This window comes from Gorilla gorilla, chromosome 2, assembly GCF_029281585.2.
Source record: "Gorilla gorilla gorilla isolate KB3781 chromosome 2, NHGRI_mGorGor1-v2.1_pri, whole genome shotgun sequence".
NCBI classification, from domain to species: domain Eukaryota; kingdom Metazoa; phylum Chordata; class Mammalia; order Primates; family Hominidae; genus Gorilla; species Gorilla gorilla.
The window spans coordinates 60241161-60262311 of NC_086017.1; the positions used below are offsets into that span (position 1 = coordinate 60241161).

The 21151-nt window shown below is 58.3% G+C and overlaps 1 protein-coding gene across 4 annotated transcripts in view; it reads right to left on the reverse strand.

Moving 5' to 3' along the window:
- The window catches only part of CACNA2D2 (calcium voltage-gated channel auxiliary subunit alpha2delta 2), a 141471-nt gene that overhangs the window by 16036 nt on the left and 104284 nt on the right, over positions 1–21151 (reverse strand). For all 4 annotated transcript variants that reach the window (XM_055382497.2, XM_055382496.2, XM_055382495.2 and 1 more), the window contains exons 4-13: positions 15345–15404; positions 8843–8887; positions 5469–5610; positions 2264–2395; positions 2017–2074; positions 1237–1287; positions 994–1093; positions 701–859; positions 360–467; positions 183–261 (exon numbers count right to left, since the gene is read on the reverse strand). In XM_055382497.2, the coding sequence (XP_055238472.1) occupies positions 183–261; positions 360–467; positions 701–859; positions 994–1093; positions 1237–1287; positions 2017–2074; positions 2264–2395; positions 5469–5610; positions 8843–8887; positions 15345–15404 (934 nt within the window). The remainder of the gene's footprint in view (positions 1–182; positions 262–359; positions 468–700; positions 860–993; positions 1094–1236; positions 1288–2016; positions 2075–2263; positions 2396–5468; positions 5611–8842; positions 8888–15344; positions 15405–21151) is intronic.

Genomic DNA, 21151 nt, shown 5'->3' on the forward strand with positions numbered 1-21151 from the left:
GGCTCAGTTAGGTGGACCCGTTAGCCCCCAGATAGAGTGAAGGACAGCCTCGTGGATGGGAGGAGGCACTGTCTTGCAGCGGGTGAACACACAGCTGGACATATGGATGGCCAGTTGAACATACACAATCGACAAAAAGAAATGGCAGGCAGGCCCCTGACAGTGATGCGCAGGGGAGGTACCTTTGTTGGCACAGGCCATCCACTGCAGTGGTGTGACGTCATAGTTATGCTGCCCCACGGAGAACGTAAACACGCGCACCTGTGGGGGGTTTGAGGTTACTGCTGTGGCCACCAGGGGACAGCCCTCTTCTGTACTGGGCCCAGGTCAGGGCAGCCCCTGCCTCGGTTGAGCCTCACCGTCCGGTTTGGCCAATTGTACTTCTCAAAGACGTCCTGCACGCGGTCCTCGCCACCATCCGTGAACATCATGATCATCTTGTTGCAGTTGGCCCGTGTGATGTTGGACTGAGGGGAGTGAGGCGGAGGCAGGCAGCTCTCAGCCCTCCCTGGTCCAGGGGCAGGGCCTCCCTCCTGCAGTGGGCCTGGACCTCTGGCCCTCCTCCCCCACAGCAGATGGAGCTATCTGTCCAAGCTGCCTGTTTGGTGCTAACAAGGCCATCCGTCTTGATTTCCTGGGTGTCACCAAGCCTGGGCCCTGTACTCCCCCAGCCGCCCACTTGCCCACCCATGGGGCTCACGTTCTGCAGCTGGTCAAAGGCATACTCAAAGCCGGCCTTGTAGCCTGTGGTGCCCTTGGCCACCATGCCCTGCACAGCTTCCTTGAACACCTTCTTGTTGCGCACATTGGCCTGCACCAGGTGTGTGAAGCATGACACAGGTTGTGCCTTCTCGTTGAACTGCAGGAACAGTAGGGTGGTGAGTGGCCTCAGGCTGGCCGGGGTAGGCAGCTATTGCATGGGGCTGGTGGTGGTCACAGGAGCAGGGCAGATGGGGTGACCCATTTTGCCCCGTCTGCCACCTTGGCACTCACCGAGGCCACATTCACATAGTCATCATCAGACAGCGTGTCCAGCATCTCGCAGACAGATGTCTTCATCAGCTTCAGGGTCAGGCCGCTCACACTGCCACTCCTGGAGAGGTCAGGCAGGGGACGTGGAGGAGCCAGGGGAACCTCACGTGTTCTCCTGCCCATCCCCCATGATGTTCAGGGCAGCAGAGTCTAGCCCATTGCCCGTCCCTGCCCCAGCCCCACTTGCCAGCACTGCTCACTCACACATCCACGATGATGACCATGTCTTTGGGTGACGAGGCCCCCTGGATATACCTGCCCAGGAGATGCCTCTGTTAGGGTAAGACCCACCAGGACCTTGTGGGTCCTTCCTTCCTTCACATACATATTGATTCAATACATTTCTCTTGAGCATGCACTGTGTGGGTCAGGCAGGGTTCTAGGCACCGATGATACCACATTTAACGAAACAGACACAGTCCTTGCCCATGACATGAATGGTCTGGTTCCTCAGCAAGGAAAAAGTCCCAGGGGGTATATGAGCAGGTGATCCCCAGAGGGGGCAGGAGCCACATTCCCTGGCTTCAGTGGCTTGTTGTGTCCTCTGCCTCAGGTTGGGGCCCCGAGGGCAGAGTCTAGCTGTGTATGGGATGGTGCAGGTGGCAGGGAAGGAGAGTCACAGGGAGCTGCCGGAGGGGCAGAACAGAGGGGAGGGATATCTGGGGCTCAGACGGGTGGGGCAGGGACTGGCCAACCCTACAGAGGCTACATCTGCCTTTGGGGACCCCTTCTGGTCCAATCTCCCTTCCAATCTCTCAGTCCTGAGTGGGTGGGGGTGCTGGGCAGTGGACGGGGGGCATGGCAGCTGGGAGGCCTGCCTGGGTGATGGGATCCATTTTCCAGTGGCAACCATGTGTGAAATGAAAATTGGATACAGCTGGCTGCGCCCTGCTAGGAGGCTTGGAAATGGGGAGGGAGGGGAGCAGGCAGGAAAGGTGGGGAGCTGAGGGGGTGTCCCTCCCCAGCCCCTTCTTGCTCGCTCACCAGGGTCTCCTTCGGACATCGTACAGGTCGATCTTCTTGGGGGCTCGCCACGGGGTGGCTGAGGGAGGAGAGAAGGTGAGGGGGACCGGCAGGAAAGGGCTGGCCTGGGTAGGCAGACCTTGCAGAGGCGACTGGGCTGCCACAGACTACAGAGAAGCTACCCCGCCCCATGCCCCCAGGATGGGTGGGCTGGTAGATGGAGAAAGGCGAGGTGCTGGGTAGACAGGGGACAGGGGCTGGTACCTACCCGGGTAGTAGCGAGTGACTCCTGTGGCGCTGCCGAAGACCTGCCACAGCAGTGTGGGGTCTTGTCTGCGGTTTTCCATGAACACATTCTCCAGGGCCTCTGTCCAGTTGAGCTCATTGAGGATGACAGTGGCTGGGGGGAAGCGGGGAGCTGGGGTGGGGAGCACCTGGGCTGTGTCCTGTCGAACCCACCACCACGACACTCATGCCTGTGCCCCCACTTAGAATCCCCCAACTGTTCTCGGCCTATCCAGGCCCTCCCTATTTCCTAGGGCCCAGCTGGGGCTGCCCCAGCTCCTCCAGGAAGACTTTCTGATCCTCACCCCTCCCAAGCTGTGAAAGGAACAGTTCAGCCTACTCTTCCTCCAGGCCCCACATGAGCAGGCAGGGCAGCTGTGGCTGGTAGCCTCTGGAGAGGGGCTGCCCAGGTGGCAGGGTGCTGGGAGCTGGGAGCCCTCAGTCCAGCATGCTGCCTGGAGTTAGCACTGGTCCTCCAGGAGCTCACCCATTCAGCATGCACTCCAGGCTGCAGCCACAAGAAAGCAATTAAGGGCCCGCTGATGGGGCTGGAATTATTCAGCTATTAAGGTACCTGATAAGCTGGAAGCCACTCAGCTCCATGATTAATCAACTGGGGCCAGAAGCAAGCAGGGGTGGGGGCGGGGGCTCTTGGAGGGGCAGGGGCATGCCAGATCCTGCTCCAACACAGGCAAGTGTACTTGTACATACATGCGCACACTGCACCCCCCACCCCCCAAAAGGTATACCTGTGTCTAACCTGTGTGTTTCCAGTCAGATGGAACCAACCTGCCTAGCAACCCAGCTGCCACCATGGGCACAAGGGCACACACGCTCATGCCTGCACACCACTCTGCACCTACAGGGGACACTCATGGGTCCTGCTCACAACCCCCTACCATCAGTTACCCCATTCTCCCTTCCTCCCAACCCTTGTAGTTGCACGTGTGTGATCCCCTGTCCAGATCTATCCCTACACACACACACACACACACACACACACACACACACACACACAAACAAGGCTCCTCTCAGAGAATGGACTCCATCCTGCGGACCCTTCAACGTGGGCAGAGATCCAGGATGGTTTGAGCAGTACCCTCGACCCCCAACTCGGGGCGGCCTGATGTGTGTGTGTGACACATGTTCTTATGTGTGCAGTGACCCTGTCCCTGGACACTAGGACAAAACAGCAGGAGTGGGACACAGCTCTTCTGCCAGGCCTCTGTGCCTCCTTCCTCCTTCAGGGACCTCCACCCTCTTTCTTCCCATGTGGAGCCCAGCCACCGTCACCCCGTACAGGGATCCCCATCAAAAATCTACCTCAAGTGAGCACCAGAGACCACCTGCAGCAGGCAGACAAAGGTAGAAAGCATGATTTACAGTTCTCTAGCCTCTGCTCCGGCCCTGGGGCACTGACACACTCCGGGGCACTCTCCCTCAGGCGGCCCCTCTGGAGCGTGGAGCCTCTGCTGCGTCCGCTGCCTGATCCCTGCCCCCTGCTCCCACTCCCTTCGCTGTCTGTTCCTGTGGCTTCCCGTAACTGACCATAATGTGAAAACAAAACACATTTCAAGCATTGGCTCTGCTTATTGAACAGTATATTATGGTTCTGTTCCTAATTTAGAAACTTAGTGAGTTGAACAATTTCTATTTTTCTCTCTAAGGAAAAAATAAAGCCAGGCCCTCCAGAGTTTCACACAGAACTGTTTGCCCTGAGAGAGTCTGCCCGGCAGGTCCCACCCCTCACTGTGCCTTGGTTTTCCCATCTGCACAATGACAGGCTTAGAGCAGAGGGGTGTCCCTGGTCCAGGTCAAGGGCCAAGAGGAGACCCCTGCTCTGCGTGGGCTGTCCACGCAGGTACCTGTGACCCCACACGCGCTTACCCATACACGGCAAGGCACACTCGTGCAAACACCCCTGCCCCCACCTGGAAAGGGCCTGCTACTCAGCCCCATGCGCACAGACCCGTACCCACGTGCACATACTCTCAAATCATGCTGAGTTGGGAAAGGGGACCATGCCCCCTCAGGCAGGTGATTACAGATTTAATTAAAAGTGACACAGTAAATAAAAAACATATAAAATGCAATTTGTGTGGGTAGCGAGGGGTGACTGGAGAGGGCGGTGTGGCTCCTGTTTTAATTAGTGTGCCTGCCTGTGATAGTGCCCCTCGACTGGCTCGGGCAGGTGGCCTGGGGGCAGCCTGTGGGGAGCAGGGGGGAGCATCCTTCCCCACCTTGGCCTGAGGCTGCCCAGAGGGCCTAGCTGACCCCGAGATGGAGAGGGCCTCCCTGAGGACCCTGGGAATTCCCTGCATTATGGAGCTGAGGCAGTGGCTCTGGGGCTTTTGAGTCCCAGCCCAGTGGGCTTCTTGGATTCCAAGGCTACCCCGTAGGTGCCCACAGAACTGTGTCAGAAACAACAGGCCTCAGTGCCTTCAATCCTGCTGCTGAAGCTCCCCATCCAGTGTTTGACTCTTGGTTTCCTCCCCCTTTACCTCCCAGGAGCTTCAGGAAGTTCCTCCTCATGTCTGACTCAAATCCTTCTAGCTATAGTGACCTCGTTTCCCCATTGTGTAAAGCTGCCTTGTCCCTGAAGCTTGGACTGTCAACCACCCTCTTTCACATCCCCCTTCCTTACATCCCCAGCTCCTGGCTGCTCTGGGCAGGAAAACTCCCTACCTCCTTGGTTCTATGCCCAGGAGAAGGAGGGTAGTGTCATAGGGTTGGTATCTGTGAGGGGTGGTTCCCTGTCCCCCTACCCCCCGTGTCCACCTGATGTGTTGCAGCTTGTCAACCACTCCTACTTGGGGGCAGGGAATGGGGAAGGGTGGTGAGAAGTTGCTTCAGGGGCAGGCGGGCACTCAGTCCAACATGTGGGGAACGGTCTCTGTGCGTGCATTTGTGTGGGTGCCTGTGGACACGTGGGCAGGAGACCATGCATGCACAGGGATAGAGGCTCAGTGTTTTGCAACTTGCTGAGTGTTAGGGTGAGGCTCCGCCTGTTAAGTGCTTGATGCCCACATGTGGGTGAATCTGAGAGGTGCGCGGGAGTAATCTCAGGTGTAGGAGGCTGGAGGTAGATGGCACTGGCCTTCTGTCCCTAGGGACTCTGGAATGCCCTGGCAGTGGGCCTGCCCCCACAGCAGGTGGGATGGGCTGTCCCAATTGCTCTGCACACTCACAGCCTTTGTAGATGTCCGTAGGGATCTGTACAGCCGCGTATGAATAGTTGACCTTGTTCTTGAAGTTTGGGTCCTCGATGAAGTCCAGCCTTAGGGTGCTGGCCTTAGACCCCCTTTCCACATCCTCACTCTCAGGGTCGTCCTGCAGAAAGGGCACCCCCCAGCAATGTCAGGGCTGGAAAATGGTGAATTGGGTTGTAGAGGCCTGCAAGTAGGGGCAGGGAGGGCCAGAGTCCAGGAGATAGGGGCATCTCAAAAAGAGAGACTAATGCAGTAGGAGACACAGATGGAGAGACTCAGGGACAGATGGACATGGGGTTGGACCCCTCACCCAAGGGGCCTGTGACTCCCATCTCCCCCTGCCCACCCCACCCATCATTCCCACATTTGCTAAACCCAAATTTTAAAACCGAAAGGAAACCAACCTCTTCTCCACATTCTTGAAAACCAATTAGGAAAAGAGGCAAATCATGGAGCCAATCAGAAGGAGCGGGCTCCAGAATTCTGCTTACAAGGATGTGCCTTGTGCAATCACAGGGAGGCCTCAGCAGTCCCTCCTAGGAGCTCAGGGCCCCCACAGCCATCACTGGGTCCTGCCCAGCCCCTTCATGGAGTTCCTCTGGGACCAGGGAGAGGGCCCTAGCCCCATCTAAGGCAGGGCACTATCCCCTGCCAGCCGGATGGCTCTAGGGTCTGAGCTGGGGAGGCTAACCTGGGAGAGCTGGGCTGGGGGCTACCATTCAGACCTGCTGACCTCCAGAGGGAGGGTCTGCGGTGCCTGGTAGCAGCAGGACTGAAAGGGCCCCTGTTGATTTTCTAAAATGAGCCACAGCAGCCTGACAGGTGCCAATTATGGCATCTCACGGCCGGGCAGGCTGGGCATGCGCCGTGCGCCCCCGCCCACCATCACAGGCTGGCAGGAGTGGGTCTGTGACTAGTGTTGATGCTGCAGCCGATGGGAGGGGGGCAGGCTTGGGTGCAGGTGTGCAAGGGGGAGGGGAGGGAAGATGGTGGTAGAGAGTGAAGGCGAAGAGGAAAAAGCCAGACTGGGGAGGCAAGGGAAAGAAGGAGGCTAAGGGTGGAGAGCAAAGCTGGGGGGCTTCCTAGGCTGATAGGAGGGATCATAAGCAGCTGAACACCCCATACGCTCCCTCACTGCCCCTCAAAGCCTCTGTGACCACCCTCAGCCCAGGCTTAGCTCATTCATTCTCCCCCATGGGTCCACGTGGGCTGACCCCCACTGCCCACTATGACCTGGGCATGCCCCTCCCCTGTGTTTCTGCCTCTAGGCATTTGACCAAGCTGTGTCTTGTCTGGGGAAAGGGCGACCGTGCCTCTCCACCCAGCCAGATGCGCTCTCCACACCACAGGGGCACGGCTCTGAAGGGCCTGTGGCAGACACTCTTTTCATCTCTTTGAGGGTGGATTTTGTACAGCAGAATCCAAGCTGTCTGCTGTCCTCCCACTGCCCTTCCGCAGTGTGCCACCCATCTGCCCACCCCTGGCACACCCTAGAAGCCCTCGGGTGCTGGGTAGAGCCAGGGCAGGCAGCCTCGGAGCATGGAGGCCAGAGTGGAAGCCGCCTCCTGTGAGGCGTGCGCCACTCACGTTCCGCTCAGAGGAGGGGGTGGCGGGGGAGAAGAAAGCCCCCGAAATGTCAGCGGCAGATGAAGGGCACTAGAAAATTTAATTTCCCAACTTTCCCAACTAATGTGACATTTGGATTCTGTTCTGATAAGCTATCAGCTGGCGAACTTCTTCCTTCCTTTTCTTTCCCCCACCCCCACCTTCTGGCTGGTAATTTAAAAGTAAATGGTCTAGAAAGATCTCTAACTGTACCTCTGGCAAAGGTTAAAAAAACAAAACAACACAACAAGCAGGGGAGTTGGAAAATGTGTGCGTGCTGTCATTTATACCAGGCGTTTGGCCTAGCTGACCCTAGTCTAGCCAGGCCCCAGAGTGAAAAGCTCTCTTGTCGGGCAATCTCTAGCCCCCCAACAGAAGTCCAAGGGGCTACGGGCAAGGAGTCAATGATTTAGAGTGAGGGGTTGGGGCCCCGGATACAGTTGAGGCTGCTGGAGGTAGGTTCAGAGCATCCTAGTAGTGGCTGGGCACCAGGCTGTCCAAGGAGCCCCTCAGTGCCAACCCCCAGCCCAGGGGCTTTGTATGGCGGGCAACTGCAGTCTCCTGGTTTATATTTAATGCACTGATTGCTAAAATTACAGCCCGCTGCTGAGGGGGGTAAGGAATTAGATTCAGGGTCTAATTAAAGGTTCGCTCTTCATTTGAATTTCAGATTCCAGCTTTAATTTTAGCAACTTCTCTGGGAGCCACGGAGCTCAGCCAAGGGGAAGCACACCTGCTTGAGCCCACCCCGCTCCGTCTCGGGCCCTGTGCCCTCCTGCGGCTCTCCCAGGCCAGCCTGGCACTGTGGATCCTGCACAGGGATCCTTTCCAGCCTTCTCACCTCCTGGTGTCATTGGGTACCTCTCACTTGCCCCAGGAAACCCACCAAGCCCACAGGCCTAAGAGAGGAAGACTGGATCTTGGGTCCTCTGAATCAGCCAGCAGTCTAGACACTGTGCTGCTGTGACACCTCTGTTTACAGAGGGGACCGTTGGGTCCAACTACTTTTGCCTTAAAGTCAGGCAGAGGGTCTTGGGCCTTGACAAGCTCAGCAAACAACGTCTACTCCAAGTGCCCTACACCCTCAGACACTCGTCTTCTCTACAGCCACCTCCCCTGCAAATAGTCATACAGCTTTCACACGAGTCTTCTGGTGACGGGGACCTCACTACCTCACAGGGCAGCCCAGGCGGACTTGAGCCAGTGAGTGACATGGAGGCAGAAGAGTGGTGTGGCTTTGGGCTCTCTGGTCAGTCCCAGTGCCACCACTTCTGAGGTGGGTGACCCTAGGTGAGCTCAGGGTTAGGGTCTGATGATGGGCCAGGCTGTGGGGTGCTCAGCACAGGGAAGGGAGCTGGCCTGACCTGGAAATGCACCTGGACATTCCTGCATCCTGCTCACACCTGCCCACCTCCAGGAAGCCTTCCCAGCTGCTCCCTGTCTCCCTCCTCTCACTGCACTTAGAGAGGCCCTCTCCATCTGGGACCTAAACTGCCCCATGCGGGAAGGGCCAAGCGCCTTACCACCTGCCTCACACTGCAGTCAAGCTCAGCCCACTAGCGCGCAGAGATGCAGCCCTGGAGGGGTCCAGACTTCAAGGGAGTTGTGGGAGGTGGAAGGTGGGGCCTGTGTCACCACGGCTCTGCAGGGTTGAGCTCAGAATGTGTGGCGCTGAGTCCTAACATCCATTTTACAGCCAAGGCCACCAAGGCCCAGCAAGGAGGTGTGGCTCAGGAGGGGGTGCTCACCAGCTCAGCGTCAGCCTTGGCGTCATAGTACACGATGTCTTCCTCCTGGTGGGGGGAGAGAGGCCTCAGCACTAGCTGCTCAGGGTCCCGAGACAGACAGGACTCCTAGCCCCAAGGCCTGCATGGCACCCTTAGATTCCTCTGGGGCAAAGACTGTCCCTTTCCCCCACCCAGAGCCACCCTCCTGGAAGGGCCAGATAGGTCAGGGCTGAGAATGCAGCCAGGCCTATCTTCAGGGGCCCTGCACAGGCTCCAGGAGCATGCAGTACCCCTCGATTGAGAATTCCCTGGGCCTTCCTAACTCAGGGGCCAAGCGTCCTGGTCTGCAGCCTTCTAGGTTCTGTCTGCAGAGAGGCTGGCTGAGGCAGCACCAGGGAGCGAGGAAGACGGAGAACAGAGCCGAGTTTGGGCAGGAGGGAAATAATGACTCGACGCTGCATCTTCCAATTTCTTCTATTAAAAAGCCTGCTCATTACGGGCATGTACTTATTAATTATCTGTGATTTGTTGTGAAATGCGAGGGGGTTTCCACAACAGGAGTGGGAGAAAACAAAGCCCAGCCCTGGCGCCTGCCTCCCAGCCCTCACCCGCCTGCGTCTGCCCCGCCTGTCCCTGGCCCATGTCTGCTTGCCAGTCGCCTGGGTTCTTGGCCATCTGTGCGTCATAATCACCGGCCGCCCCGGGGACCCGTAACACAAACGGGCTAATTTCATGTGTAATGATCTTTAATCAGAACCGAGCGCGGCTGACAGAGGCCGCCAGAAGGTGAGCCCGGTGTCAGCCAAGTGCCATTGGCTCAGGAGGGTCTGCCACACTCTGCCCCCATGGGCTTCAGGGCCACGACTCAGGACAGAGCTGCTGTCCCAGTCACCCTCTCCAGGTGCTCCTCAGCCCTGTTCTGTACGGCAAAAACCTGCAGCGTGGCCCCGGTGGCCCCTCACTCACTCAGGGCTTGTTTCTTTGAGGTCTGCAGATGGGAGTGGTGACCAAGTCTGCCCCCAGGGGCTGGCTGTGAAGCGGCAGGCAGAGCCAGCACTCACACCACCAGCGCAGATGTCGCCCGGACACCCGCTTCCCAAGGCCCAGCTGGGGCTAACTCAGTGTGTGACCCCAGGGCTAGACCACTCCCTCTCTGAGCCCCAGGCTCCACAGACTCCCCCAGGCAGGACTCTGGGAAGGGGCCTGGCTGTGGTGACTGCCCAGGGGCTCCGTCAGTACCTGGGACTGTTTCAGCGAACAGTCCTAGTCTGTCTCTCACCAGGGGTCTAGGGGCTGCAGGCCACTGGCTAAATGTGCAGGCTTAGTCCCAGCATTCTGGAACACTGACTGCATGCCTGGCACCACGCATGGGTAAGACCACAACTTCCTGAGGAATGTAAGGCCAAAGGCAGCCCGAGAGTTCCAGCATCCCAGGGCGCCTGCCGTGTCTGGCGCTTTCTTACAGCAGCCCTATCACCCCATCGGTCAGATGCTTCGAGAGCAGGGAGAAGAAAGCCTTCGCACCCTGCCTCCAACCTGCCCTTCCAGCCTGTTGTCAACCTTGCCCACACCCACCACCCACCCACCAGTGCAAGAAGGCTGCAGCCCCGGTGGGCCTGGGGCGGGGGCGGAGGCCGGGCCCAAGCTGCAGGGTGCTTGGCCTTTCCCTGCGCCCGGCTCCGACTGAAGCACATAATGAAAGCTGACGTTACATCAAACACAATAAGGAGTTTCGGTTGATGAAGATCATTCCTGAACACACAAACCTATTAAACTGAGGGGGAAAAAATATCAATTCAACACACTTGCTGTGAAAAGAAAATGTGATTTGTTATCTAAAAGGGGGTTATAAACACAGCTCTGATGCTCTTTCCCTCCGTAATGAAAGCGGGCGGGTGCGGTGGGAGGACAGCAGATTACAACCTGGGGCCTCACTCATCCACTTTTTAGGCAAACCTTCCACAAGCATGGGAAAGGACACAGGTGGGGGCTGGTCACTTGCAGCCCTCAGGAGCCCTGGGCTCCCCTCACAGGCTGTGGCTGGGTCCTGCCTGCACCTGGGTCAACACTAGGCACCTCAGCGTTCACTGGGGCCACCTCTCCAGCTGCTCCAGGGGCTCTGCTTCTCTATTTGTTCTGCTGTTTCACAGTCTTAGTGGAACATCAGATATTGGTGGCGTCAGGGACATAGGGGGGACATGTCACCCAGGAGGATTCTTAGTCCCCTGCAGATGACAGATGAGGCTCAGGATTCTGTATGGTCTCCCTGCCCCCCAGGGCTTGATGCATGTGGGAATGACCGCTCCCGGCCTCTCCTGCCTCTAGGAGGGCGAGACCACGCCCCTTCCTTGGTAAGAAGTACATGGATGGTGGCACACAAGGTCATACATGTGAAAATATATCATAAATACAGCTGTGACTGCTATGCATGATGTGGTGTGGAGCTGGGGGTGTGGCAGGAGGGGGCTGTCAGGGTCAGGGTGGGAGGGTCCCCGAGAAGGCCTCTATCTGCTTGGGCCAACACAGTACCTGAATGTCTATCAGCAGTGACCACCTCCTGGGTTAAGCAACAAGGAGGCAGTATTCTCTAGTGACTGAGTGCAGGACCTCAGCAAAGAGTCCTGGCCTCAAATTCTGACCTGGACACGTGAGCTCTGGAATCCTGGGCAGTGAGTGAAGACTGAGGCTGAGCCAAAAAGGACCCAGCCTACTGGCTTGTCCCAGTGGCCCGCTGAGGAATTCCAGGGGTCACCCCGAGGAGGCAAGGCTGCCCAGTTAAATCATGCAGCCTCCATGAGGCTTCATCTCTGGGTCTCTACTTCCCCACTCGTAATATCAGGATGAGGAGGCCTCCTCTGAGGGTATGAAGAGAACAGGGAGCTGGGCCTCCCCAGGGGTAGGGCCAACTCTGCTCATGAGTGGCCACCTTCTGTCTTTGCAACTCCACAGCCCAGAGGAGAGGCTGAGTGTGGAAGAGTCCCGGGTGGAGTGAAACGGGTGTCCTTAATGTCTGGGGACCACTCCCCTGACATACCCTGTGTTACCTGATATTTTAGGGGCCATTTTGCCCAACTGAGTAGGAGTTGGGGGAGTCACCCACTCTGAGCTCACACACATGCCCTCCCATGTGGACTTGGGCACACAGATAACAGGCAAGGGGCGGGGCAGGAGGGTCCACGTGACCCTCCTGTGAGGAGGGTGGGTCTCAGGGAACAAGCTGAGGAAATGAGCACGGGGTGAGCGGGGGAAGGACAGTTGCCATCCGAGTTCAGTGCTTGGAAGGTGGCTGCCAAGGCCTGGCCAGACATGACTGCCACCTGCCCACCAGCTGCCTGTGCAGGCCTAGGCCAGCCACCCGCTGCACCAGTGAGGATGCTTGGCCTTCCTGCCCTGGCCTAGTGCCAGCTCAGCCTGGCCAAGAGGACTGTTTTCTGAGAGAGCCGTCTGTCGCTGGCTTGGCAGAGGCAGGCAGGGGCCCTATGGCTGGGTCAGACTCTCAGGTCAGGAAGGCCACCTGTCCTGTCCAGCTGGCTCTTCTAGCCTGGCCCAGCCCCCTCACAGCCCTCCCTCTAGTCCCTAGGCAGAGCTCTGTCCACTCCCACCATCACATTCCCCAGGGCAGGGCTGTGTCCTTCCCTTACACTTCCCAGGGGAGGGCTGTCTCTTCCATTCCACTCCCAGCGCATGGCTTTGTTTCCTGTAGGCCCTGGTGTTGGCACTGAGGCCCTGGGGCCAGTGGCCACTCCCCCCTCCCCTTCCCATGCCCTGGCCCAGCTCCTCCCTGGTGGTGGTTTCGGTGGCACACAGTGTTGGCATAGTGTGGTGCTGGCACCAAGTGTGGTCCGGCACGTGGCCCCTCTTCATCTATCCTAAGTGTTATGGGCACCAGGGCACCTGCTGCCCACCTGTGGGGGCATGGGAGGCACTGCCTGCTAATCAGGGCCATCGTTTCCCTGGTGTCCAAGGGTCTGGGTTGGCCAGGGACGAGGAAGGGGGATAGGAGCTTTACATTCAGGCATTGCCCTCTTGATCTCTTGTCCCAGCTCTGACCCTGCAGACTCCAGGATCGCCAACCCCCCAGGCTGAGGTCAGTGGAGTTGTGGGCATGTGGATGTGGGTTATACCATTGATACCATTGTCTGTTCCTCAGAGGTTTGCATCTGGACCTGCTGTGTGCTGTCAATACAGGGAGGGCCACAACCGGCTGATGGTGCAGTGGATTCCAGTCTGGCCACATGGGCCAAGCATCTCCTCTGTGGCCAGAACAGCTGGGCGCCATCCTCCCCATCTCAGAGGTAAGAAGACTGCTCCTGGTCACGCTGTCACTGCTGTGGGCTGTCGGGGCCGATCTTAGGGTTGGGGCTAGAAAAGGGAGTCCTGGGCAGACATCTGGAGAGAGAGGCTTTGCACTGAAGGAGGGGTGGATAAGGGCATTCCTAGGAAGAGGGCCTGAGTTTGAGGCTAGAATTGTGGCACAGGCCAGGTGCCTCTCCTGAGTTCTGAGAGGGAACATGGCTCCTTGTCTGTCATCTCCTGAAGGTCATTGGAAGGATGTGGTTTCAGGGGTGGGTGGTGTGCCTGCAAGGGACAAAACAGCATCCCTTCCCAGCCTCAAGTCCTTGCACCCTCCCCTGGCATGGACAGTCCCTCCTGCAGCCACTGCTGCCAGCTCTCCCTGGCAGCCCAAGCATAGCTGGCTGGTGTTGGGCTCTTGGATACACCATTAGCATTGATGCCTTTCAGCCTGGCAGCTGTGGTAGCAGCAGTGCTTCCTGGGAAGAACAGTGACCCAGCAGCTGGGAAGAAGGGAGGTGACTACAGCCCCACCCACCCTACCTGGGACACCAGTGGGACAGGCCGGCAGGCACCCGGTGGGATGTGGCAGGGAGGGAGATGAACAAGGCCGGGCCCAGGTGGCCCTGTGGTCAGGGCTGCCTGTGGTCACACACACAGCTGGGGGCACCTCAGGTCAAGCCAGGGGGAGGGGAGCAGCCAGAGCCCTTTACTGCCTCATCTCAGGACAGAAGTACTCAGGGCCCAAGGGCTGGTGTGGACAGATATGCACCCATGCCATCAGCGGCTTGGCACCCACATAGCCTGATGTGTGCAGTGATTCCTTCACACTCCATAGCTGAGCTCACAGGCAGCACTGGCACCAGTCAGTCCTTTGCCAAATGGGGAAACTGAAGCCCTTGCCTGGGTCCCACAGGGACTGTGAGCAAGTAGCACTGGAGTAGGAGAGAGGGAGAGAAGGGTCAGTCCTGTCTCCTGGGGAAGGGGGACTGGTTTAGGGAGTAACTAGCTCATTCATTTGTTCACCTTAGAAAATAATCTTTCATTTCCAATCTCATGTGAACTCCCTGAGGGCAGCACCCAGCACCTGCCAGGGGTAAAGGAAGAGTGCCATGGTGTGGGCAAGGTGAGGCAGCCTCAGCATGGCCTGGGGGATGGGGACTGGGGAGGAGGAACAGATTTAGGGCTTGGATCATAGGCATGAGCCCCTGACACCCGACAGCCGGCTGTGAATCTCTGCCACCAACAGGTAACCTCGGGTAGGTCTATCCACCTTGTGCTTCTGTTTTCTTGTCAAACAGGGACAATAACCCCACTGCTTCCTAGAGCAGAGGTGCCTGGCCCAGAGCTGGAGTGAGTCAGGTCTGCCACCCCCACCCTGCTCCTCCCTGTGTTTAGCACAAGACTACTAGGAGGCATGGCCCAGACACCCCACCAGCTGTGGAGGACACAGGAGCCCTGCCAACTAGTCTGGTTCTCAAGGGTTCCATCATCCTTGGCACTGGGGCTTCCTTGAATCCAGGAGGAGCCCTGCCTCCGTCTGATGCTGGCCCGAGGGCAGGTGTATCCAGCCCCAGGCAAAATCAAACACAGCAAGGAATTGGTGAGGGCAACTCAGGCCTAGGCTGGGATGGGTGAGGCTCCCCTTCCCTCCCTCACACACTAGATCCTCTGTGCTCAGCTTCTTGCACCTCTGCCAAGGAGCGAGCCTGAGCTCCTTCTGAGGTGGAAGGAGAGGCTTTTGTGACCATGGCAGCCCAGTCCCCTGAGCCCAGCCTGAGGGCCTCCAGGGTGGACAGGTTGCTGTTCAGGCAAGTCAGGGAAGGGAAGTCGGGGAAGGGCATTTGGTCCCCTTTTCCCAGCATCTCTTGCAGGTCACTGTATTAAAGCCTCTGACAAGTCCTGAAGTCCAAAGGCCTCTGAACTGGGGGCTCTCCAAGAATCTGAACACCTTATCTGGGGAACACAGGGAACACTACTTTCAAGCAGCCTTCCCATTCACGGGTGACTCCACAGCTCCTCTGGAGTGAATGTGGGCTCACATCTCACTGTGTGCCCAGCAGTGAGAGGTGCCTGGAGTAATTGCTGAATGTTGGACACAGGCTTCTGGCTCTACTCCACAGACCCCTCTGTGTCCCTCATGTGTCTGGGCAGCTCCCACCCCCCGGCATTCAAACCCTCCCATGGATGGGCATGCCCTAAGTGCTGGGCAGGGTGCTGGGGTTCCTACCTTGATGTTGTCCTGCCAGCGGTGTGCTTTCTGGAAGTTCTCTGCAGCATCAGCCAGTCTCTGAGGGACAGAGCACAGGGAGGTCAGAAGCGGAGGAAGGCAGCCTGCCCTATGCCCACCCCAAAGCCTCTCCATCCCCAGCACTCCCTGGGGCCAGGCTGGACTGGTGACTCCCTTCCCCTCATCCTACGAGACCCTCAGAGATTCTCTGCCCCAGACACTCTCCAGCTTGCTGTGTGGGCACCTCCTTGACCACAGCTGGGTCCATGCAGGAAAGGTAAAGCCTGCGCAGTGACCCCAGGGGCATCTCCATGGGACTCCCTGTACTAGGCCAAGCCCTAGTGTCACTCTCTACCCCCCACACACTTGTGTCACCCCAGTGCCAAGAGGAAGCTCCTCGGGAACTAAGGCTGAGCTGCAAGTTACAAAGTGCTTCACCTTGCCCTGCCCTTCTGTCAGCTATCCAGAGCTCCACAGGAGGGGCCCACAGCCCATCCTGTCCATCCAGGCCCATGGGCCCTCTCCCAGACTTCCTGAGCCCCTTCCCACAGGGCTCCCAAGCCCTCTGTCCACAAGAGCCTGTCCTGTTCTTTGGGGCTGGTTCCAGTGGCCTCTTCCAACAAAGCCCCTGTGTCTGAGAGCAGAATGTCCCTCAGGGCATAGCTGTGTGTCTGTCCATCCCACACCTGCCACTGGGCACTCTGGGTGCCAGACTGTGCTGACTGGTGGAGGTGTGGCAGGCCTGGTCCTGCCTCTCGCAGCTCACAGGCACAACCTCGCAGAACCACCATGGCAGGAGAGGTTGAGGGGCAGGAAGCGCAGTGCTGTGGGGGCTTGGGACCTCAGGGAAGGCTTGCTGGAGAAGACGCTGGGGCCCGGCCACCCTCTGGGCCTAAGTCCGGGTCACCCAGATGTTCTTATTCGGTACTTTCTAAGGATCCCTTCTCTACAGGAAACCTTGGGGCTCCCAAGGATGGAACTGAGTCTGGACCCGGGAGCCTTCTGCAGAGCTGAGAGCAGTGGTGTCCTATCAATCATAATGACAACCATCACTATCAACTGGCCGCCTACTGCACACCGAACCCTCCCCTGGCCGCCTACTGCACACCGAACCCTCCCCTGGCCAGTGACTCGTGTGCTGTGCACCTTGTACCATTCACAGTGTGCCTGGCATGGAGCCATTGTGGCCCTCCTCAGATGAGGACGGCCAGGCACAGAGACGGCCAGCAGCCTGCCCAAGGTCACATGGTGAGTCTGGCTCAGGCTGGGCCCCGGAACCCAGCCCTCACCATTGCATTTGTCTTGCTCAGCCCATGACCAAGATCCAAGGACCAGCCTCTGTTGGGCCCACCATGCTCAGTGAGGTGGGTGGCTCTGGTCTCTCACCCCCACCCCACCCTGTCCCACAGTGGAGCAGGCACGTCCCACCTCTGGGCTTACAGCCCTACTCAGAAGGTCCCGCCTCTTGGTATTCAGGACACCTCACCCCCATCCTTGAGTCCAGGCCTGATATGGCATGTGGGCCCCAGAGGGGACGTCCTACTAAAGCCTGTCAGCTGCCCATTAGGGGAAGTGGAAGTCAGGTCATGGAGGCCGGCATTTCCTCCTCTGAAGCATGGACTAGCAGGGCAGGGAGCAAGGTGGGGCCTCCTGTGGAGCTGTGGCCTCTGCTCTCCTGGGGCAGAGTGTCACACCCCCATAGTCAGAGGGGCTGTCCAGGGCCATCTCCAGCCCCATTGGTCTGGCTCCCCCTCCTCAGGCCAAGAACACTGAGTGGTGGGGGAGGCTATGAGGCTGGGGTCCCGGGAGCAGGGGGAGAAAGTGTCTCTTGGGGTCAAACCCTCTCACCCCACAGAGCTGGGCCCTCCTGGCCTCTGCTTCCCTCTCCTTTGTAGGCTCAGTCCTCTGTCCCCTGCCACCCTTAACTGCAAGGCCTGCTTGGCTGGGACCCACACCCTCCTCTCTCCCCAGCCCAGCCTCACACTCCTAGGGTTTTGGGGGCCCCAGGCCTCTTTACTCTGTGATGCCTCTCATGTCTTGCCTCCAATCCTGGCCCTCCTGAGCTCCTGGACACTTCCCTGGAGTGACCCTCAGACCCACCTGAGCTCAGAGTGCCCCTCTGGGGCAGGCCACCCACCCTGGCCCCTCTGCCTCCTCCATTCCACCCCAGCATCCCTCACACCACCTCCTGTGCACCCCCAGCTCAGGCTCTGTCCTGCCCGGAACCTGCATCCTCTCATCCTCGTCACCTATTCTCCACACAACACCTGGAGCCTTTTCTCCAAATGTAGATCTGGTCATGACACCGTCCCCTGTCCCAAAACCCTTCAGTGGTTCCCACCTCTCTGCATGTAAAAGGCACAACCTTCTCGAGGTCCTGTAGGGCCCACCTGACTCCTCTTCTTCCTTTTCCATCCTGGAGCCTCCTCTTGACCTAAACCACAAATGCCTGCCCACCCCATGACCCCAAATCCAGGGATGGATGAGGCCCCCAATTCATAAGCCTGCAGTGCCCTTGTGTAGAGGGCATTACTGTGTGACTTGTACGGTTTGCAACGCTTGTCATCAGTGTTAGGCGAGCACCTGCAGTACATCAGGTGCCGAGCTCAGTAACTTGGCCCGGAGGCTGTGTAAAGCCTGACGAGGCAGTGTGTGAGTCAAGCCTTTGTCATCACTGTGCCCCTCCTTCCTTACCTGGTGACCCACTACCTTCCCAGGGATGCCAAATCTTCCTCAGAGTGGGGCTCTTTTGAGGCCCCTGTCCTTCCCCGGGGTTGAGACTGGGGCAGAGTGGAGGAAGCAGAGGCGGTTTCTTGCCGCAGAAAAGCCACAGGGTCGATGGGGCTGCAGACGCCACACTGACACTAGTGGGAGTCTCCAGGCTGGGCCATGACCCTGAGGAACTCCTGCCCCTGCCTCTACTCCTGGCTGGGGGGTTCCAGCTCCTTCACCCTCTTAGGGCTCAGCTCTGACCCTGAAACCTTCAGGCCCCAAAACATGGGGGCTACAGGCCCCTCTGGCTCCAGAGCCTAGCAGACAGGGCAAGGGAGACCCAGGGAGGGAGGCCCCAGCTCCTAGCCGCCTTGAGCTCATGGAATCCCACGGGCTCAAAGGCTGGGTCAGCCCACTGACTCGTGAATAACGGAGTCGTAATAGCCACAGCAAAAGGATTACTTTTAATCCTCACTAACGATCAAGCCATTATTATTTTTTCAGTGTTACAGATCAATCAGTCCATCCCTGGGCACTGGACGTGTGGAAACTGCTAAACAGGCAGGCCCGGTGGTGGGGGAGGAAGGGCTAAGGCAGCTGGCGGGGTGCAGTGGAGTGGGCAGGCTTCGGCCACGAGGTCCCATCAGGCCTGAGGATGAGAGGACTGGGACCACCACTGGTGTGCATGAGGGGCCCTGAGCAGAGATCAGAGCCTGGACCTTGAAGGCCCTGAGTCCTGGCCTGGGTTCAAAGCTTGACTTTCTTGGAGCAGGGTCTTCACCACTCTGGTCCTCAACATCCTGCCTATAAACTGGACATAGTAACTGCACCCACTCAGGGTGGCTAGGCTCTTGGCAGCCCCCTTCCTCCAACCCTCAGCAGCTGCACATAGGCAGCCAGTCCCGTGAGGTTTCTCTCACTGGCTCTTGCCCAGCTCTGGGCCCTCCTGCTATCTGCTCTTTCTGCCTGGTTAGCCCTATCAGACTGTGTTGCCTCCCCTGGAAACTTCCTTTTGCCTTTAACCAGCCCTCCAGACAAGGTGGGCTTTACTCCCCTCCGCCAAGGAGGACATGTCCTGAGGCAGGGATCTCCAAGCTTAGCCCCACCTACCTGGCCCAGGCTGAGCACCCAGACCTTGGGCTCCTGTCCCCATAGAGCTGACAATAGTCAGGCCTGCTGACGGCTGGCAGGGAGACCGTGCCCACCCTGCCCCACCCCTGGAGGTTCATCCCTCCTAGCACTTCCCTTCTACCTCTCCCTGGTCCTCCTGATGGTTTGGGGACAGGCTGGAAGGGGCAAGAAACTGAGGCCCAGAGGCGAGGGAAGAACCTATTGGGATACCACGCAGGGCAGGGACAGGGTGCCTGTCTCTGGAGTGCCTGCCTGTCTTGGGGAGATGCACTCCATTCCTAGCCCTGACCCCAAGTGCCTGTCCCCCTGGGAGCGGTTCCTTGCTTGGGCTCTGGGCTCTGCTCTTGGAGCTGCCTGCAGTCTCTGGTCGCCCTGCTACCAGGCCCTGCACATGCTGCTCCCTCCCAGGCCACTCCTGCCCAGACTCCTCTAGCCACATCCACTTCCTGACCCTGACACTCAGCGAACCCTCTTCCATGTCTGCTTTCCCCTTGAGCACTGGGTTTCGTGGGTAAGTGTCTTGTGGCTGTCAAGTTTATGGTAACCTGGCCCTGGGCATACAGTAGGTGCACAGTGAATGTCTGCTAAATGAAAACTGGGTGTCTCTGGACCTATGTAGAGGCCTGGGCTTGAGTCTGGCTCTGCCCAGCCAGTTGTGTGATCCTGGGTGTGTGGTTTAACCTCTCAGAGTCTATTTTCTTCAGTACATCCTAGGGGGTAAGGGCTGCCCATGGCGATGCGGCTATGAAGTCACTGATGGTGCCTTGCCTGGCCCATGACGTCCCCATCATGGCCAGGGTATTGGAGGGAACCTCAGTGGGACTGCTGAGTGGGGATGCTCACAGCCAAGTCCATCATGATAACAGCAGGCATTTCAGAGGCAATTATCAGAGAGTTTCACTTAACAATCAATTTCCCTCAGCTCTGGGAACCATTCTTATAGGAAAACGCAAGAAAGAGGAGGACTGGTCCTGCACTGGGCTGGGGACAATACTCCCCTGGGAGCAGCCCTGCACAGATACCTGCAAATCTCACTATGTTAAACAGCTTTCAATTGCAGTGGGAGCTGAGACAGGCAAGAACCTGAGATCAGGGACCTGGGCCAGGATGGGCACCCCTCAGAGGCCAACACCTGGGATAGGAAGGCCCCCTGCATGCCAGGAGGGGAGGGCCTTGGGTGATGGGGGGCTGGGGCTCTTGGGTGCCCCCACCTTCTTAGATGGCCTGCTCCTCCCCACCCCAGGCTAGGTGCTCCACACTTCTCCTTGGCCTCCTCTCCTCACCAGCCCTCACCTGGGAGTCCCTCCCTTGCCCAGTGCTGGTGGCCCAGAAGGGTCTGAGGAGCAACTGCCCATCAAATAGGACTTTTTCTGCACAGCCCAGAGGGAAAGGCTGGAAGAGTTCTTTGGTCTTAATTAGTTATGTTTACTCCCACTTCCCAGAGGACATGAGAGGCTTAGAAGAAAAGGCCCTGAACCCATGGGGTGCAGGATGTTGAGATCTAGGGCACTGAGGGCTGAGCCAGGCAGAAGCTGTGATGGAGCGTGGGCTCTGGGGTGGAGGCTGGGGGTAGTATGCCCTGAGAATGTTGCCGAGGGCTGCAAGGAAGGTAGCAATGACAGGATATCACCAGGTGTGGTCCAGTGCCTACCCTGGGTGAGGGCTTCACTGCTGCCTCCCCATCAAGACTCACGAGAAGTAGATTCTCCTGCTCCCCTCCTTTCACAGCCGAGGGGATTGAGGCTCAAAGCATTAGTGTAGCTGCCCCAGACCCCTAGGGAGGAAGAGGGGGCATCAAACCCAGGTTCGCCTGATGGTAAAGCCCAGCAGTATTGGACAGTGACTGTTCCAGGAAAGGACCATCCCTGGCCAGGTGGGGCCTGGCTGGTTGCACTCAGGTCCCTCCTGCCACCCCTCAGAGTGGTCTCTTTGCCCTTCTCCTAGGAGAGAGGATCAGTAACTGG